The 20922-nt window shown below is 39.2% G+C and overlaps 1 protein-coding gene across 4 annotated transcripts in view; it reads left to right on the forward strand.

The window, feature by feature from the left end:
* Window positions 1-14999, forward strand: part of LOC148755339 (protein DDI1 homolog 2) — a 35811-nt gene extending 20812 nt beyond the window's left edge. The window contains exons 7-10 of one of the 4 annotated variants that reach the window (XM_088790171.1): window positions 6357-6460; window positions 7828-8017; window positions 10277-10339; window positions 12841-14999. In XM_088790171.1, the coding sequence (XP_088646297.1) occupies window positions 6357-6460; window positions 7828-8017; window positions 10277-10293 (311 nt within the window). In that variant the 3' untranslated portion in view covers window positions 10294-10339; window positions 12841-14999. Of the gene's footprint in view, window positions 1-6356; window positions 6461-7827; window positions 8182-10276; window positions 10340-12840 lie in introns of those variants that run through there. The other 3 variants (XM_088790168.1, XM_088790169.1, XM_088790170.1) reach the window with 3 other exon arrangements.
* The last annotated feature ends 5923 nt before the right edge of the window (window positions 15000-20922 follow it).

Genomic DNA, 20922 nt, shown 5'->3' on the forward strand with positions numbered 1-20922 from the left:
CTTGTCCTGTAGTTTTCCTTCTTTTTCTTGTTTTCATTGCGTCCTGGGGTTTTTTTGGCAAGGTTTCAACTTTGCCTTCCAACTTTTCTGTTAACGTTTTATATTTTTTTGTCTTTTGTGTTAAATGGTTTTCTCACATGTCTGGTGATCCTTGGCAGCTGCTCACATTGAAGAGTAGGGCACCAAAAGTCTTTATGGAAGGTTACTCGGGTGGGCAGCCATGGCGTTCGTGGGTGATCTGTTGGGAGGGAGGAAAAGGTCTGAGTCAGTAAGCTTTCACTGAATCCCCCAGTTTTCAGTTAGGTGCTTGTGGTGTCCTAGTCCGTCTTCCTCCATGCCCACCTCTATGGCAAGAGCCTCTATTTCACCCTTTTGAGAAAATAAACCACCCGAGGTAGTTACCTCGCTGAGCAGAGTACAGAAGAGGAACCCCAACATCTAACTGCCTACCTAGACCTTCAACCAGTCTTTCTGCTTTGGACCCTCCTACCCCTATTTGCAGAGACACTTGTTTTAACCAGTTAATCAGCCTCTGGGGAGTTCTGTGATGTTAATTGGGTTGCTTCTTAGTTTTCCTTACCATCATGTGGTTTTCAGTTGAAAAACTGTGTTTCACTTGTCTATTCCATTATTTTTGGCCTTACTGATTTTTACCGTTAATTGAAAAAAAAGCTTTTATTGTGATTTTTTTTTTCCTTTTAAGAGTAAATGGAGATAAATACATGTTTAATCATCTCTAATCAAATTGTTCTTTTTGGGTTTTTTTCTTTAATTATCTATTTAATGCTCATTGTAGAGAATTTTGAAAGTGTAGAAATGTGAAAATACGTTAAATCCTTTTAGTTGAGAATCAACCATTAATAGCATTTGGACATATCTCTTTTTGGCCTTATTTACATGCATTTTTTTCCTTGTAAAAGGTGGTCATATGATGTATAAAATTTTATATTCTGCTTTAAGAAAAATTAACATTCATAACATTTTCCCAATGTTACTGTAAATTTCATAAACATCATTTAAATAAATGAATAGCATTCTGTTTTTTAGGTTTAATGGTCAACTTTTGGGATATTCTTTTTTTCCCTAATATTTTGTCATTGAAACATGTCAGTGGATTTTTGTGTAGTTTTATGCATACTTTGATTTTTTTTTCCCTTAGTCAAGATTCCTGTAAGTAAAACTACTGAATCAAAGGTTATGAATACTTTAAGACTCGGTATTGCTAACTGGTACCAGTCTGATTTCTCTAGCACTTAACGAATATTCATCTTAAAGTCCTTCTACCATCAAGTATTATTAGTTTTTACTCCTTTAATTTGCAGATAAAAAAGCAGTTTCTTATTGTAAGTTACTTTTCTTTCATTGCCAGTGATAGTTTTTTCTATTCACTTTCCTTTTTCATATTTATTTTTTAATTTATTATTATTTTTTTACATTGAATATTATTTTATATTAGTTTCCGGTATACAGCATAGTGGTTAGATATTTATATAATTTACGAAGTGATCCCCCTAATAAGTCTAGTACCCACCTGACACCATACATAGTTATTACAATATTATTGACTATATTCTCTGTGCTGTAGTTTACATCCCCATGATTATTTCATAACTACCAATTTGTATTTCTTAATCCCTTCACCTTTTTCATCCAGCTCCCAACACACACACACCCCCCAGCCCCCCCATCTGGTAACCATTAGTTCTCTGTGTCAGAGTCTGTTTCTGGTTTTTTGGTTTTTGGTTTTGTTTGTTGTTGTTGTTCTTTAGATACCACATATAAGTGAGATCAAATGGTATTTGTCTCTCTCTGTCTGACTTATTTCTCTTAGCATAATACTCTCTAGGGCCATCCATGTTGTTGCAAAAGGTAAGATTTCTTTTTTTTTTTTTTTTTAATGGCTGAGTAATAAATATTCCATTGTCTATATGTACCACATCTTTATCCAGTCGTCTACTGATGGACACTTAGGTTGCTTCTGTATCTTGGCTATTTTAAATAGTGCTGCAGTGAACACAGGGGTACATATATCTTTACGGATTAGTGTTTGGATTTCTTTGGATAAATACCCAGAAGTGGAATTGCTGGGTCACAAGGTAATTTTTTTTTTTTTTTTTTTTTTTTTTTAAATTTTTGAGGAACTTCCAAACTGTTTTCCATAGTGGCTGCAACAATTTGCAGTCCCACCAACAGTGCACAAGGGTTCCCTTTTCTCCACACTCGCCAATGCTTGTTTTTTGATTTATCGATGATAGCCATTCTGACAGGTGTGAGATGGTATCACATTGTAGTTTTAATTTGCATTTCTCTGATGATTAGCGATAATTGAGCATCTTTTCATATGTGTGTTGGTCATCTCTTTGGAGAAATGTCTATTCAGACCCTTTGCCCATTTTTTAACTTGTATTTGTTGTTTTGGTGTTGAGTTGTGTGAGGTCTTTCTAAACTTTGGATATTAACCCCGTATCAGATGTAACATTGGCAAATATCTTCTCCCATTCAGTAGGCTGTCTTTTTGTTTTGTTGATGGTTTCCTTTGCTGTGCAAAAACTTTTTAATTTGATGTAGTCCCATTTGTGTATTTTTTTCTTTTGTTTCTCTTGCCCGAGGAGACATCAGTAAAAATATCACTAAAGGCAATGTCGGAGAGTTTGCTGCCTGTTTTCTTCTAGGAATTTTATGGTTTCAGGTCTTACATTTAAGTCTTGAATCCATTTTGAGTTTATTCTTGTATATGGAGTAAGAAGATTGTCCAATTTAATTTTTTTTTTGCATGTATCTGTCCATTTTTCCCAGCGCCATTTATTGAATAGACTGACTTTACTCCATTGTATATTCTTGCCTCCTTTGTCATAAGTTAAATGACCATATAGGCATGGGCTTATTTCTGGGCTCTCTATTCTGAGCCATTGATCTATGTGTCTTTTTTAAGCCAATACCTTGATGTTTTGATGACTGTGGCCTTGTAGTATAGTTTGATATCAGGTAGCATGATACCTCCAACTTTGTTCTCTCTCAAGATTGCCATGGCTTTTTGAGGTCTTTTATGGTTCCATATAAATTTTAGGATTATTTGTTCTACTTCTGTGAAAAATGCCATTGGTATTTTGATAGGGATTGCATTGAATCTATAGATTGGTTTGGATAGTATGGACATTTTAACTATGTTACTTCTTCTTGTCCATGAACATGGTGTATGCTTCCATTTATTTGTATCATCTTCAGTTTCTTCAATGTCTTATCATTTTCTGAGTACCTTTCCTTTTTGATATATGTGTCTATTTACTAGAGTTCCCATTTTCTCTTTGATTGATTTGTACAGAATAAGATAATTTGAATCCCTTATTCTCGTATGCTTTCCCTACACGTGCTGTGTTTTCCCGAAAATAAGACTTAGCCGGACCATCAGCTCTAATACATCTTTTGGAGCCAAAATTAATGTAAGACCTGGTCTTATTTTACTATAATATAAGACCAGGTATGATATAATATAATATAAAACCAGGTCTTATGTTGATTTTTGCTCCAAAAGACACATTAGAACTGATGGTCCATCTAGGTCTTATTTGTGAGGAAACAGGGTAGTGGGATTGAAATTGGGTAGGAATAGCACAAATTGGTAAATTGGTTGCTTCAGAGTCTAAAATCCTAGACTTTTCATGGTTTTAAGTGAAAAAATAATAGGAGGAGACAAAAATAGTACCGGTTCCTTGTGGTTGGACAAGTTGTATACTATTGTGCAACTTTGACTGTGATAGGCATGAAGAAAACCATACAACAATGAGGGAATCTAAACAGGGAGAGCTGTACCATGGATAGGAAGACTCAATATGTTGAAGGTGGTAATTCTTCCACAGTCATCAACAGAATCCTTGTTAATACCATCAGCATTCCAATAGGTTGGTGGTTCTTTTGTTTTGGTTTTTGAGACTTGATGTGCTGACTTTAATTTTTTTGGTGGGGGGTGGGTAGAATATTGGGAAACAGTGTGTTTCTCCAGGACCCATCAGCTCCAAGTCAAGTTGTTTCCAATGTAGTTGTGGAGGGCGCAGCTCACTGGCCCATGTGGGAATCGAACTAGTGACCTTGGGGTTATGAGCACTACGCTCTAACCACGGAGCCAGCCTGCCGCCCCTGGTGATTTTAAATTTTATATGGACGCTTATTGAAGAAGTAGTCATTATACTCGGAATAACTTCCCCTTCTAGATATCAAGACGAAAGGACTAGAACAGAAACAAATTATGCTTATGTGAAACTTGATAAATAAAAAGAGGAAGTATAGAGCAATGGGGAAAGTTTCAGGAAATGGTGCTAGGGCAATTGGGTATCCATGTGGAAAAAATGAATTGGAAATTGAACCCGGCCGGCTTCACATCACACACAAAAGTCAACTCAAGGTTGATTAAAGACCTAGATGTGGAAGTCAAGTCAAAGCTTTCAGGAGAAAATAGAGAATATCTTGCATAGGGAAGGGGTTCTTTCAAAGACAGGAAGGAAGTTATTTGATAAATTCAATCACATTAAGATTATATGTTGCCTTACAGCTGCCAAGCCATTTGTTCCCCCGTGCTCTTCCCAGGATTTCACAAGGGAGTGCCTCAGCAAACTGAGGCCCGATAGAATTATATCAGTCCTTCCCCTTCAATGGATTCCTTGGAGTTGTGCGTGTGTGTGAAGGCAAAGTACAAGCTGGAACACAATGGGAACTTTCGGAAAGACAGCCAGCAGGCTACTAACACACAGATCTTGAGATTAACAATCTTTTACTGCCTTAGAAGTTAACCAATAAAAGCTATGCGTTGGCCCGATTCAGGGCTCAGTCCTGGAGGCTTGAGTCCCTTCCCGATTTGGGGTTCAGTCATTGAGGTGTGAGTCCCTTGGCCCCGCTTGCGCACTATTCTTGACTACTGTCTTTTCTCAGCCCTGCTCCGCCCTTCTCGCTTCCCACAGCTCGTGTTATGCTGGACGCGACAATTAAGAACTTTTCATCAAAAGATATCATAAAATGAGCAAACACAAGCTGGGAAAGAATTTTAGTAATACATATAACTAATAAAGGATTCATATTCAGAATATACACAAATTCTGTGTTTGTCTTTCCTCCAACTCAGTAAGAAAGACAATATAAAAAAATTACGGAAGCAGTTCGAGAGGAAACCCAAATGGCTAATAAGTATATGAAAAGTTGCCTAACCTCATTATTAATCAGGGAAACACAAAATTACTCCCAGATTAGCAAGATTTTAATCTAATAGTATTGAGTTGGTGAGAATGTGGAGCAATGGGAACGTTCATGCACTGCTGGAAACATTTTAGAAAATAATTCAACATCATCAAGCAAAGTTGAGCCCAACATCCCATAGAACCTAGTAATTCCGCTTTTTAGAACATACCTTAGAGGAACGCCTGGCACACCAGGCGACAAGTACAAGAACGGTCCTGTTAGCGCTGCTGTGACAGCAGAAGCTGGAAGCAACCTGGAAAGTCCTGCAGGAACGGAATGGGCACATCAGTTCTGGTGTGTTAGACATGACAGTGCTCTCGGGGAAAGTAAAGTGAAACATACAGCCTGCAGGGATCAAGTAGCTCAAAATTTTTTTTTCGAGTAGAAGAGCAAGTCACAGTTTAGAAACACAAAACTAAACAATGTGTTGCTTAGAAATCATACAAAGCTGGTAAGAACTGTAAGAAAAGCTGCGGACAGTTAACACAAAATGCAAGATCGTGGGGAGGGTGGGAGGAGGCACAGAATAAGTTGTGACCAGTAGGACATGTAGGAGAGCTCTGACTTTTCTATTTAACTTGTGGAAAAGATGTGTGGGTGTTTGTCTTATGCTTTATACTGTACACATATTTCATACACTCTTCTGTTTATAAGATATACTTAGTAACAAAGTAAAATTTTTACTCTTACGTATAAAGAGGAGTAATTGATGAAAGAGGCAAGGCAGGAGGCTCCAGGCAAGCACAGGCCCTGGTGCTGTCTTTGGTTTGGCAAATAGAAACTTGATTATGACAGGTAATGATAAACAGTTGATTTTTTGGAGGCTAATTTAAAAGGTTTAAAGTATACTTATTTTATTTCCCTTTTAGAAAACCTTTTGTAAGTGTATAGGAAGTGGGTAGTTTACTGGGCTCTTTCTTTTTTAATCCACATTACCAGCTGGTGCCTTCACTGGCTTATAAGCTGATTAGTTTTATAGGATCTTCTTTTCATAGTTAATTCACCTGTTTGCATACTTTGCCTTGGCTTTGACTGATTGCAAGAAGCAAGGCACAGAATGATAGATATTTCCAAAGCTTGCCTGGGGCTTTTGCCACAAAAATCAGTAACCTCTTCTCCATGTGCTTTAGCTCAGGTTCAAATTGAAGGAGACTTCCTGGCGTGTTCCTTCTCTATACTTGAGGAGCAGCCCATGGACATGCTTCTGGGACTGGACATGCTGAAACGACATCAGGTAATGAAGAGCTTTCCTTTCTTTTTGCATTGGCTTTTTGTATGTTATGTGGTGATTGTTGCATCATTTCTCTCAGCTGTGTATACTGGAAACTAAGAAGCATGACTCCTCAAACCTGGAAAGGTCCTTAATGGATGATGTCATGCAAAGTTTGAAATTATAAGTAGAAACAGAATCTGTTTTTGTGAAATCTCTCTGAATCTTAAATCATACCATCTGTTTTGAGATTATAATGGGCAATTTGGTTCTCTTATGTAATTTTTAGTTTCTGATCAGAACTCAAGTAATTTTTTGATGGGTTTGTAGGGAAGTGTAATTAACACACTGTTTTACCGCAAGTGTAAATTTAGTAAGTTCTTAGTAACTGGTCAAACAATATACTTGGGAAGAAGAGCTTTGAGATTAAGGAAGAAGGTATACATAAGATGTTGGGAATGGAAATGTTTATTTAGTACAGGGACAATGATTTGTAACTATTCATTTGCAGTGATATTTATATTTCTACTCTGAAGCCTAATAATTTGTTTAAGATAAATTCCTCTCAGTGAAGAAGCAATCCGTCTATATCCACTGGGTAGTCAAATTTTTCACAGCAAGGTGTCATATCTAGTCAATATTTTTTATGTCACTTATACTCTTTAAAATTTTTTAATATTAAATTCCTGCAAAATATATATTACATTGGTGTTCTAATCAGGGTACAGGATTTTAAGTAGAAGGAATGAGTGAATGCATGTATAAATAAAACCTTTTTTGTCACTATCTTTCCTTAATTTTTTAGTCACGGTATAGACCAACTTTATAGATACAAAGCATATGTACGTGTAACTGTCCTATATTAAGTTATAAAAACACACAGAAAAGGAGGATAACATAAGTACGAAATAAAGAATACTTTTGTAGACATTGCCTTGCCTCTGTACCACTTTTGAAACCATTATTATAGAGTTTCAATATGAGCTATACTTTTACACAGTAAACGAGAAGTGAAATATAAAACTGTGTAAATGGTATGTCTCAGTTTTATAAGGAAAAGTCATGTTTGTAAAAGGTGGGGCTGCTGATTATGACGGACATTTTCCCAAATTTTGTACAATGAACATGTACTACATTTAAACTCAGAAATGAACAAATGTTTTGTTAGACAAATAAAGATTATTTTGCTATAAAGTTTAAGTATTTAAAAAATTCTAAATTAAAAGGCAGTGTCACCTAGGTTAACATTTAAATACTTTTAGGTAAGGTCGTTTGAGCCATCTCTCTCTGTCAGTGTTGCTCTTTATGAATGGAGTTTTAAATTCGGGATCATAATTTTTCTGCATGGTGTTTTACCTGCTGTCATCAGTCTGTGGTTTCTTCCTCTTAAGTGTTCCATTGACCTCAAGAAAAATGTACTGGTGATTGGCACCACAGGCTCGCAGACCACCTTCCTTCCCGAGGGAGAGTTACCAGAGTGTGCCCGGTTGGCATATGGGGCCGGCCGAGAGGACGTGAGGCCAGAGGAGATTGCAGACCAAGAATTAGCAGAAGCCCTTCAAAAATCCGTACAGGATGCAGGTACTTGCAATGTCCAGGCTCTCGAGTAATACTCTTGTGATTGATGGTAAGCCAGTGAAGTTCAAGTCTCAGGGGATAGGGACCTTTCCAGTTCGTCATCAGTCTCATCGTCCTGTCACACGTGTTCCCTTGTCCTTCTACCACCTCCTTCCATCTCTGAATACAGTAAAGAACAACTCCGTGTTCAACCGATCAAGAAACAGCAATTCATTGCTGTGTGCAAGATAGATGGGGCGTTACTTGCTCAGGCGCATTTTGGTAGGCTTCCTAATAAAAAGTCTTGTCTTTTTTTTGGTTTTCCTTGAGAAAATTATAACAGTAAGTAGACGCTTCCTGTTGAGTTTAACAGTATTTCCCTGAAAATTTCTTTTCCTTAGGTTCATTTATATTGAAGAGTAGCGTTGTCAATGTGACTAAGCAGCCCTAACCTTTTTCATATCTACTGTAAGTACTGTCACCAAAGACAGAAGAAGCAACGATAAGAAGCATAATTGAACATTAAGCAAAATACAGTTTTTATGCTATTAATGAGATCACACTAGTGTATCATTAGGTCAAATTAGAATAGTATGGAAGCTATTGAGAAGAAGCTACCTAATACTTTTTTTTTTCTAAGTCTCAATTGTTGTAGCTTGTTTAAATCTAAAGACCCAAGCCAAGTTTTCTGGGTACAATGGAAGGACACAGTTTTGCTGAGATCCCACTTCCACGGGTAATTTTTCCCCATATTTTCCAGAACAATGACTCTGGGATGCATTTTCTAGAAGCTGAAGAGAATTAACTTTTAAGTTTGGGTTATTGTAAAATCTTGAGCTCTGATTATTCATCAGTGACTAATATCACACATTGTGTTTTCTGGTAGTGAAATGTATTAGAGCTACAAGTTCAGAGAATAGCTTTCTGCTAGACAAAAAAGCTAAGAGCTTTAAAAATAAGCAGCCAGATTTTGCCCATGTTTATTAATGGAGACCATCCAATGGTTTAACCCGGAGCCTCTTTAGAATGGGCGTGGGTAGCAGGTTGAATTTTCCAAGCTGGCCTTGTTCAGAATCTAGTCTACCACCACCTTTTAGCTCAGTTTTTCATACAAAGTACAGTTTGGGTTGTGGCTTAAGTCTTTTGTAGGAAGGGGAGAATTTTGAACAACCAGACAGAGAGAGAATAAATTCACAGTTTTAGTTTTCTCTGCAAGACAAGCTTGAATAAGTTTGACATACCTGCTTAGAAAGTTTTACATCGTCTTAGAACCTGTCAGCTACTATGTATTAATAAAATGGGATCTATTATCATTTTATGAAATCTATTCCCCCACCACACACACACACACACACACACACACACACAGTTTGGTGCTTTTGAGAAGCACTCGCTGATGGTAGCAGTGTTTTCTAACCTCATAACAGTTACTCTTTGGTTAATTACCTTCTTTTAATAAAAAGTTTAGGAGATGAAAATGGAAAGCACAGATGTTTTTAGGCATAGTGAAGGCGATGTGTCAATTTTAAAAGATTAAAAGGAAATGGCTCTTCACCCATGTGACATTTTGTTACTGACAGTGGCTTGTGCTGATTTCTGTGATGTTTAAATATGAAGTAATTCTGCAACAGCAGGTCCTCTTTGTTTGGAACATTGACTTCCTAGTATCATCAAAATCAAAACTGCGGACATAGTAGGTGAAAGTATTTTTGCTAAAAACAGTTTCTTTGGTTGCTACTCTATACCAAAGTATCTTAATCTTTTCTATCAATTGAAAAATAATTCAGAGTAGGGGCTGTATGTGATACGTTTTCTAAAAACTGATTTAAAGATAAAGAAGCTAAGCCAGGTTAGATAATCAGGTTCGGTTTGTTTTTGTTCTAAAAAGAAATCTCCACTGAGAAAGAAATTTGGAAAGTGACTGTTACGTGTGTTCGTTCACCTTTACTCCATAAGATGTCCGTGTCATGTGATTCTGTCTGTGGGTCGACTTTTTTTCACTTGTCTCACACGTTTGCCCCTGAATTCTCTGTGTGTAAAACTAATGTCTTTTCAAGTTCCATTGAAAATCTGTTGAAGTTGACACATTAACTTTGTGTGTTGTGAGAGAACTGAAGCAACCAACAAATCTTTTGGATATTCAAACGACAGAAACATTCCCCAGCTTTGACTCTACCAGTTCCTGATGTTAAAGATGGCAAAGGAATGGAGACTATAACCCCGCATGCTGTGTGGTTTGCATTGTTAACCCGAGTTTGCTTGTCTGTTTCCTAATTCAAACAGAGCGTCAGAAGCCATGATGCATGTAGTGTGTGTGTACTGCAGCTGGAGTGGGCCCCAGACCAGGTATTTATAGACACCGCCTTAAGCCTTCCATCCAGTCGTCTGTTGTCTACAAGTCTGTATCTGCAGCAGTTTGGGAATATAGCGTCTGTCATTCACCATTTCACCTTGTTTAATCTGGTTACAACTAGCCTGTAAATATGTTTGTATGTTGGCATACATACATATCTAATCATAATTTCCTTTTAAATATTTTATCAATTATTAGAACAGTCCAAGGTGGGGAAATGCTGGTAAAAGCAGCATCCATCTGACTATTGAAAATATCAAACCAAGAATATCAGCATCGCAGACACACTTGGTTGTTGGCGATAGCTACGCTGTCAGGGGTTTCCTAAGTCCTTCTTCTGAAAAACTGGAAGTTCTTTTTTCACATTACTGCCCAAAACTACCTGGAGTTACAGAGGGGCAGAAAATGTCCTTATGGTGAAGAAGGAATGGAAACTTGGGCCGGGGGACTTGCCCAGGGCCACAGAGTCAGTAGTACAGGCAGGACTGTAGTTTTCCCTCTCCCTCACCCGACAAGTTTCCCACAGGAGGCACTCTGCTTCCATTGTCCTGTAGTGTAAATATGGTGAATGTCGGCCTGAGCACATTGGCTGATTTATCAAGAGGAGGAAAGGCGGTCCTTTCAACTGTCAACCTAGGACTTTATAGAGTTTTGCAGGCTGGTTGTAATTAGATGCATAGCACCTAATTTCTTCTTTCTTTTTCTCATAAGGATGGGTTAAAAGCAAGCATAGTTGAATTATTGTTAATATCCATTGTCCTCATCCTCTTCTCCTGTCCTATAGTACTGACCCAGTCCTCCCCCATGTTTAGGACTTAGGCCAGTGAAACTGATCATCTCAGCTACAGGACTAGATTCTGCTTTCATAGTGAGAACAGAATCCATTGAGGCCGTGTTCACCTTGACCTCACCCAGTTGTTACTGTCATACCAGTTGCCAGAAGGCCATTATCATACCCCTCCCCATGCTGCTAGCCTGGATATTTCACTGCAGTGCGTCTTTTCTGTTCACATTAACTCAAAATTGAATCTCTTTCAGAGTCAGCCTTAGGGATTGAGAAATAAAACTAATAACTGTCTTAGACGCAAATGGATGTAGTTTGCACTGAGATAAATGCTGTTTTCCCGTTTACCCGTAAACTATAAGATGATTTCACAGGAGTCAGTGACTTTCCTGACATAATGCCTTATCATCCCATGCTGGTCCTCAGTGCTGGGTTAGAATAATTGAGATCCCTTTGAATTGCAACTGCGTTGCTCTGTGACTTAATTAAGTCACGATCATGCCCCCATGTCAGAGGCTAACGTTCAGCATCAGCCCTAATAGATCAAATTGGGAAATGATTTCTGTGACCAGCCTTTGAGTTTTAAAAGTCGTATAATAATTGCATAGAGGTTACGTTTTAACTGGATCAGTGGCAAAAGGAGTTGAAACTGATGTTTAATGACATTGTGATGTTTACACTGAGGTGACGTTTAAGCCCGCCATCTTGTGTGAGTTGTCAGTAAGTTGCAATGGATCTAAATCATCATTGCCTATTGAAAAACTATTATGAACCATCTCCTTCCACTGCCCACACAACCTCCCACCCCCCATTCCCCTGCCCTTAAAATACTTAAATGTTCTTACTTAGCTATACTATGTTAGTGTGATAGATAAAGCAACTGATAATCATTCTTAAAGCTTCATTATTTGGTAAGATGATGATTGGGATTTACTCTGTTTGATCTTTAGCTATATTTTTGTTCTCTGAGTCATGCTCACATAGTTTTATCATGATTTTCAGGACATTTAGGTAGAAATAAATTAAGTAGAATGTTTGCTTCTCTGTCTTCTGGAGGTCCCCAAGTATTATATTCTTCTTTCTCTTTATAATTCCCGCTCTGTCCTAAATAATGCCTGGTTTTAGACTTCTCCTTTGTAACCTCAGTGTTCACATTTGAAACACTAAGCACGCATTGTGATAAGAACCCTTCTCATGCAGAGAGCTTCAGAATTTGTAATGTGCTTAAGAATCACCTGAGGAGCTTATTGAAAATGCAGATTCCTAGGTTTACTCCCAACGATGGTGCCCCAGAATCTGTATGTTTAGCAGACATCCCAGGTGATTTTAGGGCAAGTGGTAGAGAGAACACACTTCATGAAACTATTTTGAGGTTCTGAACTCACTGAAGATAAAGATACATAAATGTCCTTCAGTCTTGGGCACTAACCCAGCCATTATGTGGATGTTTATTAATAGCATTTAAGTTAAAATGTTGAATTACAATACACACATTTTATTAAGAACCTGCTTTCCTCTTATTTTGATGCTGTGATGTTAAATTGCCTACCACGGTGGGAATGATTCTTGTATGAGTCTATGAATATAAACAAACCCAAGCTTACGGACCTGATTTTGTTGTATCCTGTTCAGATTTGTATCCTCTGATAATATGGTGGCCTTTGTAACCTGCAAATTAATCTTTTTTCCTTTCCCTTGTGTTCCATGTAGAGAAAAGCGGTGAAGAAACTACCTCACTGGGAATGTCATCATTACCAACTTCAGATGGATTTAACCATCCAGCCCGTCCTCCAGGGCAGAGTCCTGAGATTGGTAATCCTGCGCGTCTTGCTCACTCTGTCTCTGCTTCAGTCTGCTCTATCAAGCCCAGTGACCCAGACAGCATCGAACCCAAGGCTGCGAAGGCTGTGAAGGCTTCGGCTGACTTCCAGATAGCCTCTGAAAAGGAAGACCATCTTCCTCTACAGGACCTTTCTGATCGTGCTTCTCTAGCAGACCAGAGTCCCGCTATGCCTTTGCAGAATTCATCCGAAGAAGCCATTCTTGCAGATAATCTGGAGAAATCTCCTGCTGAAAGAAGCACCCAAGGCCTCAAGTCTCATCTCCACACAAGACAGGAAGCTAGTTTGTCTGTCACAACTACCAGGATGCAAGAACCCCAGAGGGCCCTAGGTGAAAAGGGTTGGCATCCAGAATGTCAGAATCTGCGTCAAGTGAATGGCCTTCAGCATGAAGAACCAGGAAACGGACGGCATGAGGTTGTACAACAGAATGCTCCACATGACCAAGAACATCTTTGTAACACAGGGGACCTTGAACTTCATGGAGAAGGGCAACAGAATCAACCAAAAAGCGTTGATGTGGAAGCTGCAATGAAAGGAGACAGGCTACAGCAGAATGTGGACCTTCCAAACACACAGAAAAATATTCTACGTTCAGGATGCTTTGACTGCTCAAATTCCGAAACATTTATGGAAGTAGATATAGTTGAACAGTCCCTAGTGGCTGTGCTTAATTCAGCAGGCAGTCAGAATGCCAATGTCAAGAACATTGGTGCAGCTGATCTCACCTTAGATAACCCTTTAATGGAAGTAGAAACATCAAAATGTACCCCTTCATCTGAAATTTTGAGTAATTCCATTTCTACTCAGAATTTGCAACTCCCAGAAAGGAATGCTGAAATGTCTGGAACCAATAAAGCATATGGCAATGGCTCCCCCTCTTTAAGCCTTTATGGCAGTTGTCAGCCCTCTGTGGAGTCAGCAGAGGAATCTTGCTCATCCATAACAGCAGCCTTGAAGGAACTTCATGAACTTTTGGTCATTAGTAGTAAACCAGCTTCAGAAAATACATCTGAAGAAGTTGCCTGTCAATCAGAAACGGTAACTGAGGGCCAAACAGGTGTTGAGGACCTTTCTGAAAGATGGACCCAAAATAAGCATCTCCCAGCTACCCAGAATGAACAGTGTTCCCAGGTCTCTTTTCATCAGGCCATATCTGTATCAGTGAAGACAGAAAAATTAACAAACACCTCAACTGGCACTGGAATAGAAGATGTAGAAAGTATTAACTTCAAGGATTCAGGTGATGGCCTATTAACTGATAAGGAAGGTGTCCCCAAGTCTAGGGAATCAGTAAGCAGGAGCAGTTCTGTCACTCGAGCCTCTGCCAAAACGTCAGATCAATTACATTGCACCTTAGGTGTAGAAATTTCACCCAAACGTTTAGCAGGTGAGGAGGATGCACTCAACCAGACTTCGGAGCAAACTACACCCTTGTCGTCAAATTTCGTATTGGTTAAAGATTTGGGTCAGGGCACGCAGAACCCAGTGACAGACAGGCCTGAGACCAGAGACGATGTCTGTCCGGAAGCAGGACCTGCCAGCTATCCCTCAAGTCCCTCCATTCTTCCACCATTAATTTTTCCTGCCGCAGACATTGACCGGATTCTCCGTGCCGGCTTTACTTTGCAGGAAGCTCTTGGGGCTTTGCATCAAGTTGGTGGAAATGCAGACCTTGCACTTCTTGTTTTGCTAGCAAAGAACATTGTAGTTCCTACATAACCATGGAAAAGTGGGCTAGACCATACTCCATTCCCTTTAAAAAAAAAAAAAAAAAAAGCTATATATACACACTCACCACAAATACAGTATATGTAGAAACCTGCAAGCAGAATGTTGAGCCAGATTTTTTTTTAAAGATTTTTTTCGGCCAAAGTAATTTATGATCTCTTGTCTGATGAATTTGTCTATTCTATTTGTTAAATTTTGGGCCTTTTTAAATGTATTGGCAGTATGTGCATACAAAAGCTTTTTATTCTCATTGAGATGATGTATTCTGGAATAAAATTGATGGTTTTCCGTATAGTATACCAGTTTAGAATGAGAGTGAATGCTTTGAACAGCAGAAGCCATGAGAAATCCCACCACCCGTGCAGCTGAAAGCTGATCATCTTCACACTTTGGCTGCGTCTGTGCTATAGGCAGGTATGGCTTGCTGATTCAGTTGTCAGTTTACAAACTTCTGACCGCATGGTTTGGTGTTTGGAATTCCACCCAGTGCTCTGTATATTCTGATCCATCAGTTATAACGGGAAATTGAAGAATAATGGAGTAATATCTCCTACAGTGGTGTGTTATTGTGCGTGTGGTTAGGATTTGAGATTTTAAAGGGATGAGTCAAAAGGATTTAAAACTTGGGTTACTTTGTATATCACAGGCTGCTGCGTGGATTGGCAAATATCTTGGATGGGATATTATGGGGGAATTAACATTCAATTGAAACATGGTGCTACCCAGATTTAAGAAAACTAATTCCATTTGCAAATGTCTTGATGACGTTTCAAGAACTGTGAGTGAAAAATAATGGCTTAAAACACTGGAATTTACTAGAGACTGGGTTTGCTGGCATCTCATTGATCACACCTCAACCCCTACTGACTAATGGTGAACTTAAGTTCAGCTAATGGGCTGGTCGCCAGCAGTTTATTTCCCTTCTAAACTCGGCTTCTACTAGAAGTTCTAAAACTCAGTCTGAGCTGTGATCTGGGTGAAATGTTGAAGTGTGAACCTTGTCACACGGGTTCATCTTGGTGCTTGACATCGTCAGTCTATTTTGGTGAGTGCCCTTCATGGCAATGGAAATAGTAATTGCAGTTTCTGACTTAAGTGGCCTTGGTAGAGTTTTCCATCCCTTTCTTTCCTCAGGAGTTTCTTTTTTTAAACAAGATTTGTCATGTTTGTGTTTACCATGTCAAGTTAGAGTGGGGCATAGTACGTAGATGTATTTATTGTGGCCTTTTTTTGTATGAGGACTAGCCATGGAAGACACTGTCCTGTGGGCCCCACGGTGCAATAATCCTACTGGATAGATTTTAGATATTTTTTTTTCTTTGGGGGAAAAAAAAATCCCTGCTCTCTTATGTACTTAGCAGGAATCTGAAATGTTGGCTTTATGGAAAAGAATTTTGAGTATGATAATTCCCAATTCCAGGTTACTGTTTGCAGTGTGTTTGAAACATAACCTTTGAAAGGGTGATTTGTGAACCTAGTGTTACATGATTTTGTCTAAAGTCTGACTCTCTGAAAGCTTGTTCTTTCCATCAAAATTCAAGTCATTTAGCACAATCAAAATGGAGGCTCACATCTCAGGAGTTTTTGAAATTTTAATTTGAGGCACTTAGAGACATTTCTACCCTATTTCATATCCTTTCTTTTGGCTACGGGGTGGTGTGTGTGTGTGTGTGTGTGTGTGTGTGTGTGTGTTACGGAGACTCTAGTAATGTGATGGAAAGTCGCATAGATCCATCATGATCTTCTAAAGTTAGGAAATGGTTGACGGGAGTTGCAGTTCACTGTTTTCAAGAGGGTGCTCAGAGCAACAGGCTAGCCAGATTGTCTTTAAAATGTTCTTTGAGACAATCACATGTTGCAGACCCTTTCGCCTGCCCTACACCAAAGATGTAAGATGCACTAGGAAACTGCTTATAGGATTTCTGTCAACCGACTCTTAGAGCTGTGATTGTAATTAAGTAGTTGGTGCTATGACTGAAGCAAAATCTAGTGGCAATGCAGTGGGCCCTTGTATTTGTTTTATGTGTGGTGATTGGGAATTTATTCTAAGCTTATAAATCTTTAGGGCCAGGCAGTGGGGTAACTTGGATGGGGGGACTTACCAGTGACAGTAGACCCCTCCATAGAGGCTTGTGTGAAGATGGGCCTCGGGGTTTTCAGTGTGAGAAGGTGGCATAGTCCAGTCAGAGGCGTGGCCACTGACTTCACAATATGGAGATTTGGGAATCAGTCCTAGGGGGAATAGGAAATACCAGTCTGGAAGAGGTTTCATTGCAATAGCTTTTTTATGTGTATGTATATTTATTTTGAGGAAAAGAACTGAATAGGCCTAGAATTGTACATGTGTCCTTGTTAGGAATACTTTGAATGAGCTTAACCCACTTGCCAAATATTCTTGTCCTTTTCACCTTTTCATCATTTAGTTTTTGATGTATAATTGCTTTTGAGTTTTAAGATCTCATTTCCTGTCCATCAAGTAAAGTTGTTGATATTGGTAGGGTTTTGAATCATTTTTATATTCCACAGTTCTGGAACGCAAAGGGAATTAAGGATCATGACACTAGTGAACCTTCATTATCAATTTTTAGTCAAAGTGCAGAAATCAGAGATTAACTTCTCCAAGAATAAGATAAAATCATTGTGAAACTCGTTGCCAACAGAACTGATAGCGGCCGGCCAGTATAAAGGGCCACTTCACTGGACAGCTCCTTAGCCATAACCAGTACTGGACAGCTCTCTGGTTAGCGCTTACCTCTAAGGGTGGGCTCAGTTTATTCACCAAAGAGAGATTTTTATTTTATTTTATTTTTATGTATTGGGGAACTGTGTTTTTCCAGGACCCATCAACTCCAAGTCAAGTCGTTGTTTTCAGTCTAGTTGTGGAGGGCGCAGCTCACTGGCCCATGTGGGAATTGAACTGGCGACCTTGGTGTTAGGAGCACTGTGCTCTAACCACTGAGCAACCGGCCACCCCAGAGAAGATTTTTATGTATAACTTACACATTTTCTCTGAAGTTGGTTCCTGTGTGTGAGAATGTGCTTGGTAACCAGACAGCCATATCTAGGCTATAGATTTTGCCCTTTGAAGCTGGTGAGAAGTCTCCATTTGTACCTATTTAGGCCTCCAGACCTTAGCCAATAGTCTTCATCCCACAGTTTGGGCTTTCGCTGTTAATATACAAAGATTATCAGATGCTTGGCAAAGGGAACCGGAGTGATGGTATGTGTTAAAACTGTTTTGCCTTGAAGCCTATTAAACTTTCTAGAACTCCTCACCTCCATATGTACTAAAGGGAGACAAACCCCATGCATATTTTCCCAAAGCATTTCTCCCTCTTGCTTTGGAAAGATACATGAGACTTTGTGTCGCTGATTTTATAAACCAGTTAAAGTGGAATCTGCCTGTTCTTCCCTTAGCACTTCTAGCTCTAGTAAAAGCCATAAAAATTTAATTGGTTTAACCGTCAGCTCATGTGTATATATACATGTGTGACTGACAGATATCCTACAGTTAATTTTACAGTTTAAAAAGCAAACAATTTTTTTAAACAATTTTCGTATCTACAGATATATGGTTCATTTGTGGTGGTTTTTACCCCACCATATATATAAAAAACAGCCTTCCAAATAACTAGCCAGGAGAGTCGCAGTGTGTTCTGATTTCCTTTTCTTAACTCTTTGCCACCTGACCATAACAGGATAATTGAGCTGTTACATATTTCAAACTTGTCATCACTGGTAGCGTTTCATAAGGGAAGCTAACTGGATTATGGATTCTGCCGTTCTCTAGCACAATACCAAAAAGCCAGCTTTCTGCTTTGAATTGGGTGACTTAGTGTAGTCTGTGGCTGAACAAGAAAAAAACAAGAGTTATCAAGAGTTTCCCTTCCTAGAAGATGAATGTTACCTCTCAGGAGTTGCATCAAGTAGCTTTTTCTCTGAAAGAATTAAAGTAAATTCAAAGCATATCCTTGAGAACTGGCAATGTAAAATCGTGGCTCAAACCCTATACTTTCGTGGTCCCTTGGTGGGTGTCACGAGGAGGAGTTCATGGAATAAAGTGAAGAACTTAGGGGGTGAACCTTCGATGTGCTTGACCCTCTCTTGTGCCTTAGTTTCTCCAAATAACAGAGGCATCAACTTTCGGTGGGGAATGAATGTGGAGGTATCAAGGGGAAAAGCTTGGAAACACCCTGGAGATAGAGCCGTGCATGGAAGGGTCCTAAGGCTCACCTTGATTCATCCAGAATTATCCTGCATGAAATCATTAGGTCTCCCCAGACAGAAGGATGATGATACGGCTTTTTTTGCATCAGGAGTACTGAAGAAAAAAAAAAAAGTTTCTAGATGTTTATTATGTTCTTTGCTGTATTATCTATGGTGGTGGTTAAGGCCGGAAGGAGTTCAAGAAAATCATCTATTTGAACAGGAAACCGGCACTCTTGAAGGCTGCGCTGTCTGAGTCTGAACAAGAATTCATTGGTTCATTCATCAGGCATAAGTATCTGTGTGCAGGTACTGGTGAGCCCTGGGGATACAGGGGTCATAAAACAGACTGGCAGCCTGCCCTCGTGAAGCTTTCAGTCTAGTAAGGAGACATGAAACAAATTTTTGCTTCAAGAGCAAGATCTGTGTTTGCCCATTAGCATGCTTTTATTTTAAAAGTCATACTAGAATGATTTTATTTGAATTCAGAGAAGATGGGAAATCAGGCTCAAAATTTATTTAGATGTGAATCAAAAATGCTCTAGAAAATGAAATCTTTTTAAAAAATGGAATCATAGAAACCACTAAAAAATAATTCAACATTTGGTAAAAATACTTGAAGAGAAAAGGTATCAATTTTATACTGCGGATGGGGGGTGTTGGCAGGGTTTAGAAGTGCGAGTAAATGGAAGGTGATAATAAATATATACCAGGGACAGTCAACTTTCCCTGCCATCAGGACCTCCTTCCATGCAGGGTGGAGATACCACGTGTGCTTGGCACCCTTCCTGCTCCCCCTTTGAGCATGGCTACCCTGGAATACTGACCATCTGGACCAACAGGACTTAGCAGTGGACTCTGCAGCTAAGTCAAGATGTGAAAATGGGACTCTAGAGCAGAAAATGTAGCAAGCGAGGGCCTGGGACTGGATGATGGGCAGAATTGAGAAGAAGATTGAAGGCTCTAGCAAATCTTTCTATAGGACAGCTCCATTGCAAGGACATTTATTTGAAATGTCATCACTTATGTTATAATCCTGAGGCGTACAGGGAGAATTCTGGACCTTAACTACTCACGAGATTCACAATGAGAAAGCTCACAGGTTTATCAGTTATGTATTGGTGATTGGTAATCTGGACCCTCTGGAAGCTGTAAGGTGAAAGAATATGGCTGATGTTTTAGGGCACAAGCTCGTGGAATGAAATCTGCGGAGGGAATGGTTGAAAGATGTAGGAGTTAGAGAACATTTCTTTAAAAAGCTAAACATACTATGGAAGACCTGGGATGGGGGCGTGGAATACGAAATTAGATATTTACAGAACTGTATTTCTTTAAATGTATACCATAAGGTTTTCATTAGCTGACTTGGGGAAAGGGCATGCTGGGATATTTTTTCCTGGGAAAATACATGTCTGATGGGAAATGATGTTTACCAGGAGTTTGTTGTACACACCACCTTGAATGAATGCATCTGTGGCTTAAAGAAAGGCAGACCTCGATTCATTTCCTACCAGATGGTCAAACTGGTTTATTTCCAGATTGCTTCGGTCTGAGATCACCTGATGCTGACCAGACTTCTTTTTCCTTCCCTGAAGGCCCCATAGCTGTGGCCCCATAGTTGTCTGAGTTTATGCCACCCATCTGAGACCTTTCCCTCTGAATGATTACATTTCCATTCTCTCTTCTCCTAATCATCCTTTTGAAATAGTTCTGGTGATATACTCAGAGCAATTCACCATACGGATTGCATTGGCTTTTTTCACTGTGCATCTACGATGAAAACTGATTATTTGCTCATTTAATTCAAAATCTCATCTTCTTGTCAAATTGGGCCAATGGCCTTTGCACTCAAGTAAGGTTTGTTTACCAGTTTTGTAGCCATGTTTGGCAAATCTTAGCAAATCGAAACTCCTCTTTCCCCCAACCTTATTTGTTCTTGCGATTACTCATGTATGCCTTCCTGACTTTATGCTTTGAGACTACTGCATCTTACAAGAACTGGGCTGACCGGCAA

This window comes from Rhinolophus sinicus, chromosome 14 (genome assembly GCF_057876585.1).
Source record: "Rhinolophus sinicus isolate RSI-liver-muscle chromosome 14, RSI-T2T, whole genome shotgun sequence".
NCBI lineage: Eukaryota > Metazoa > Chordata > Mammalia > Chiroptera > Rhinolophidae > Rhinolophus > Rhinolophus sinicus.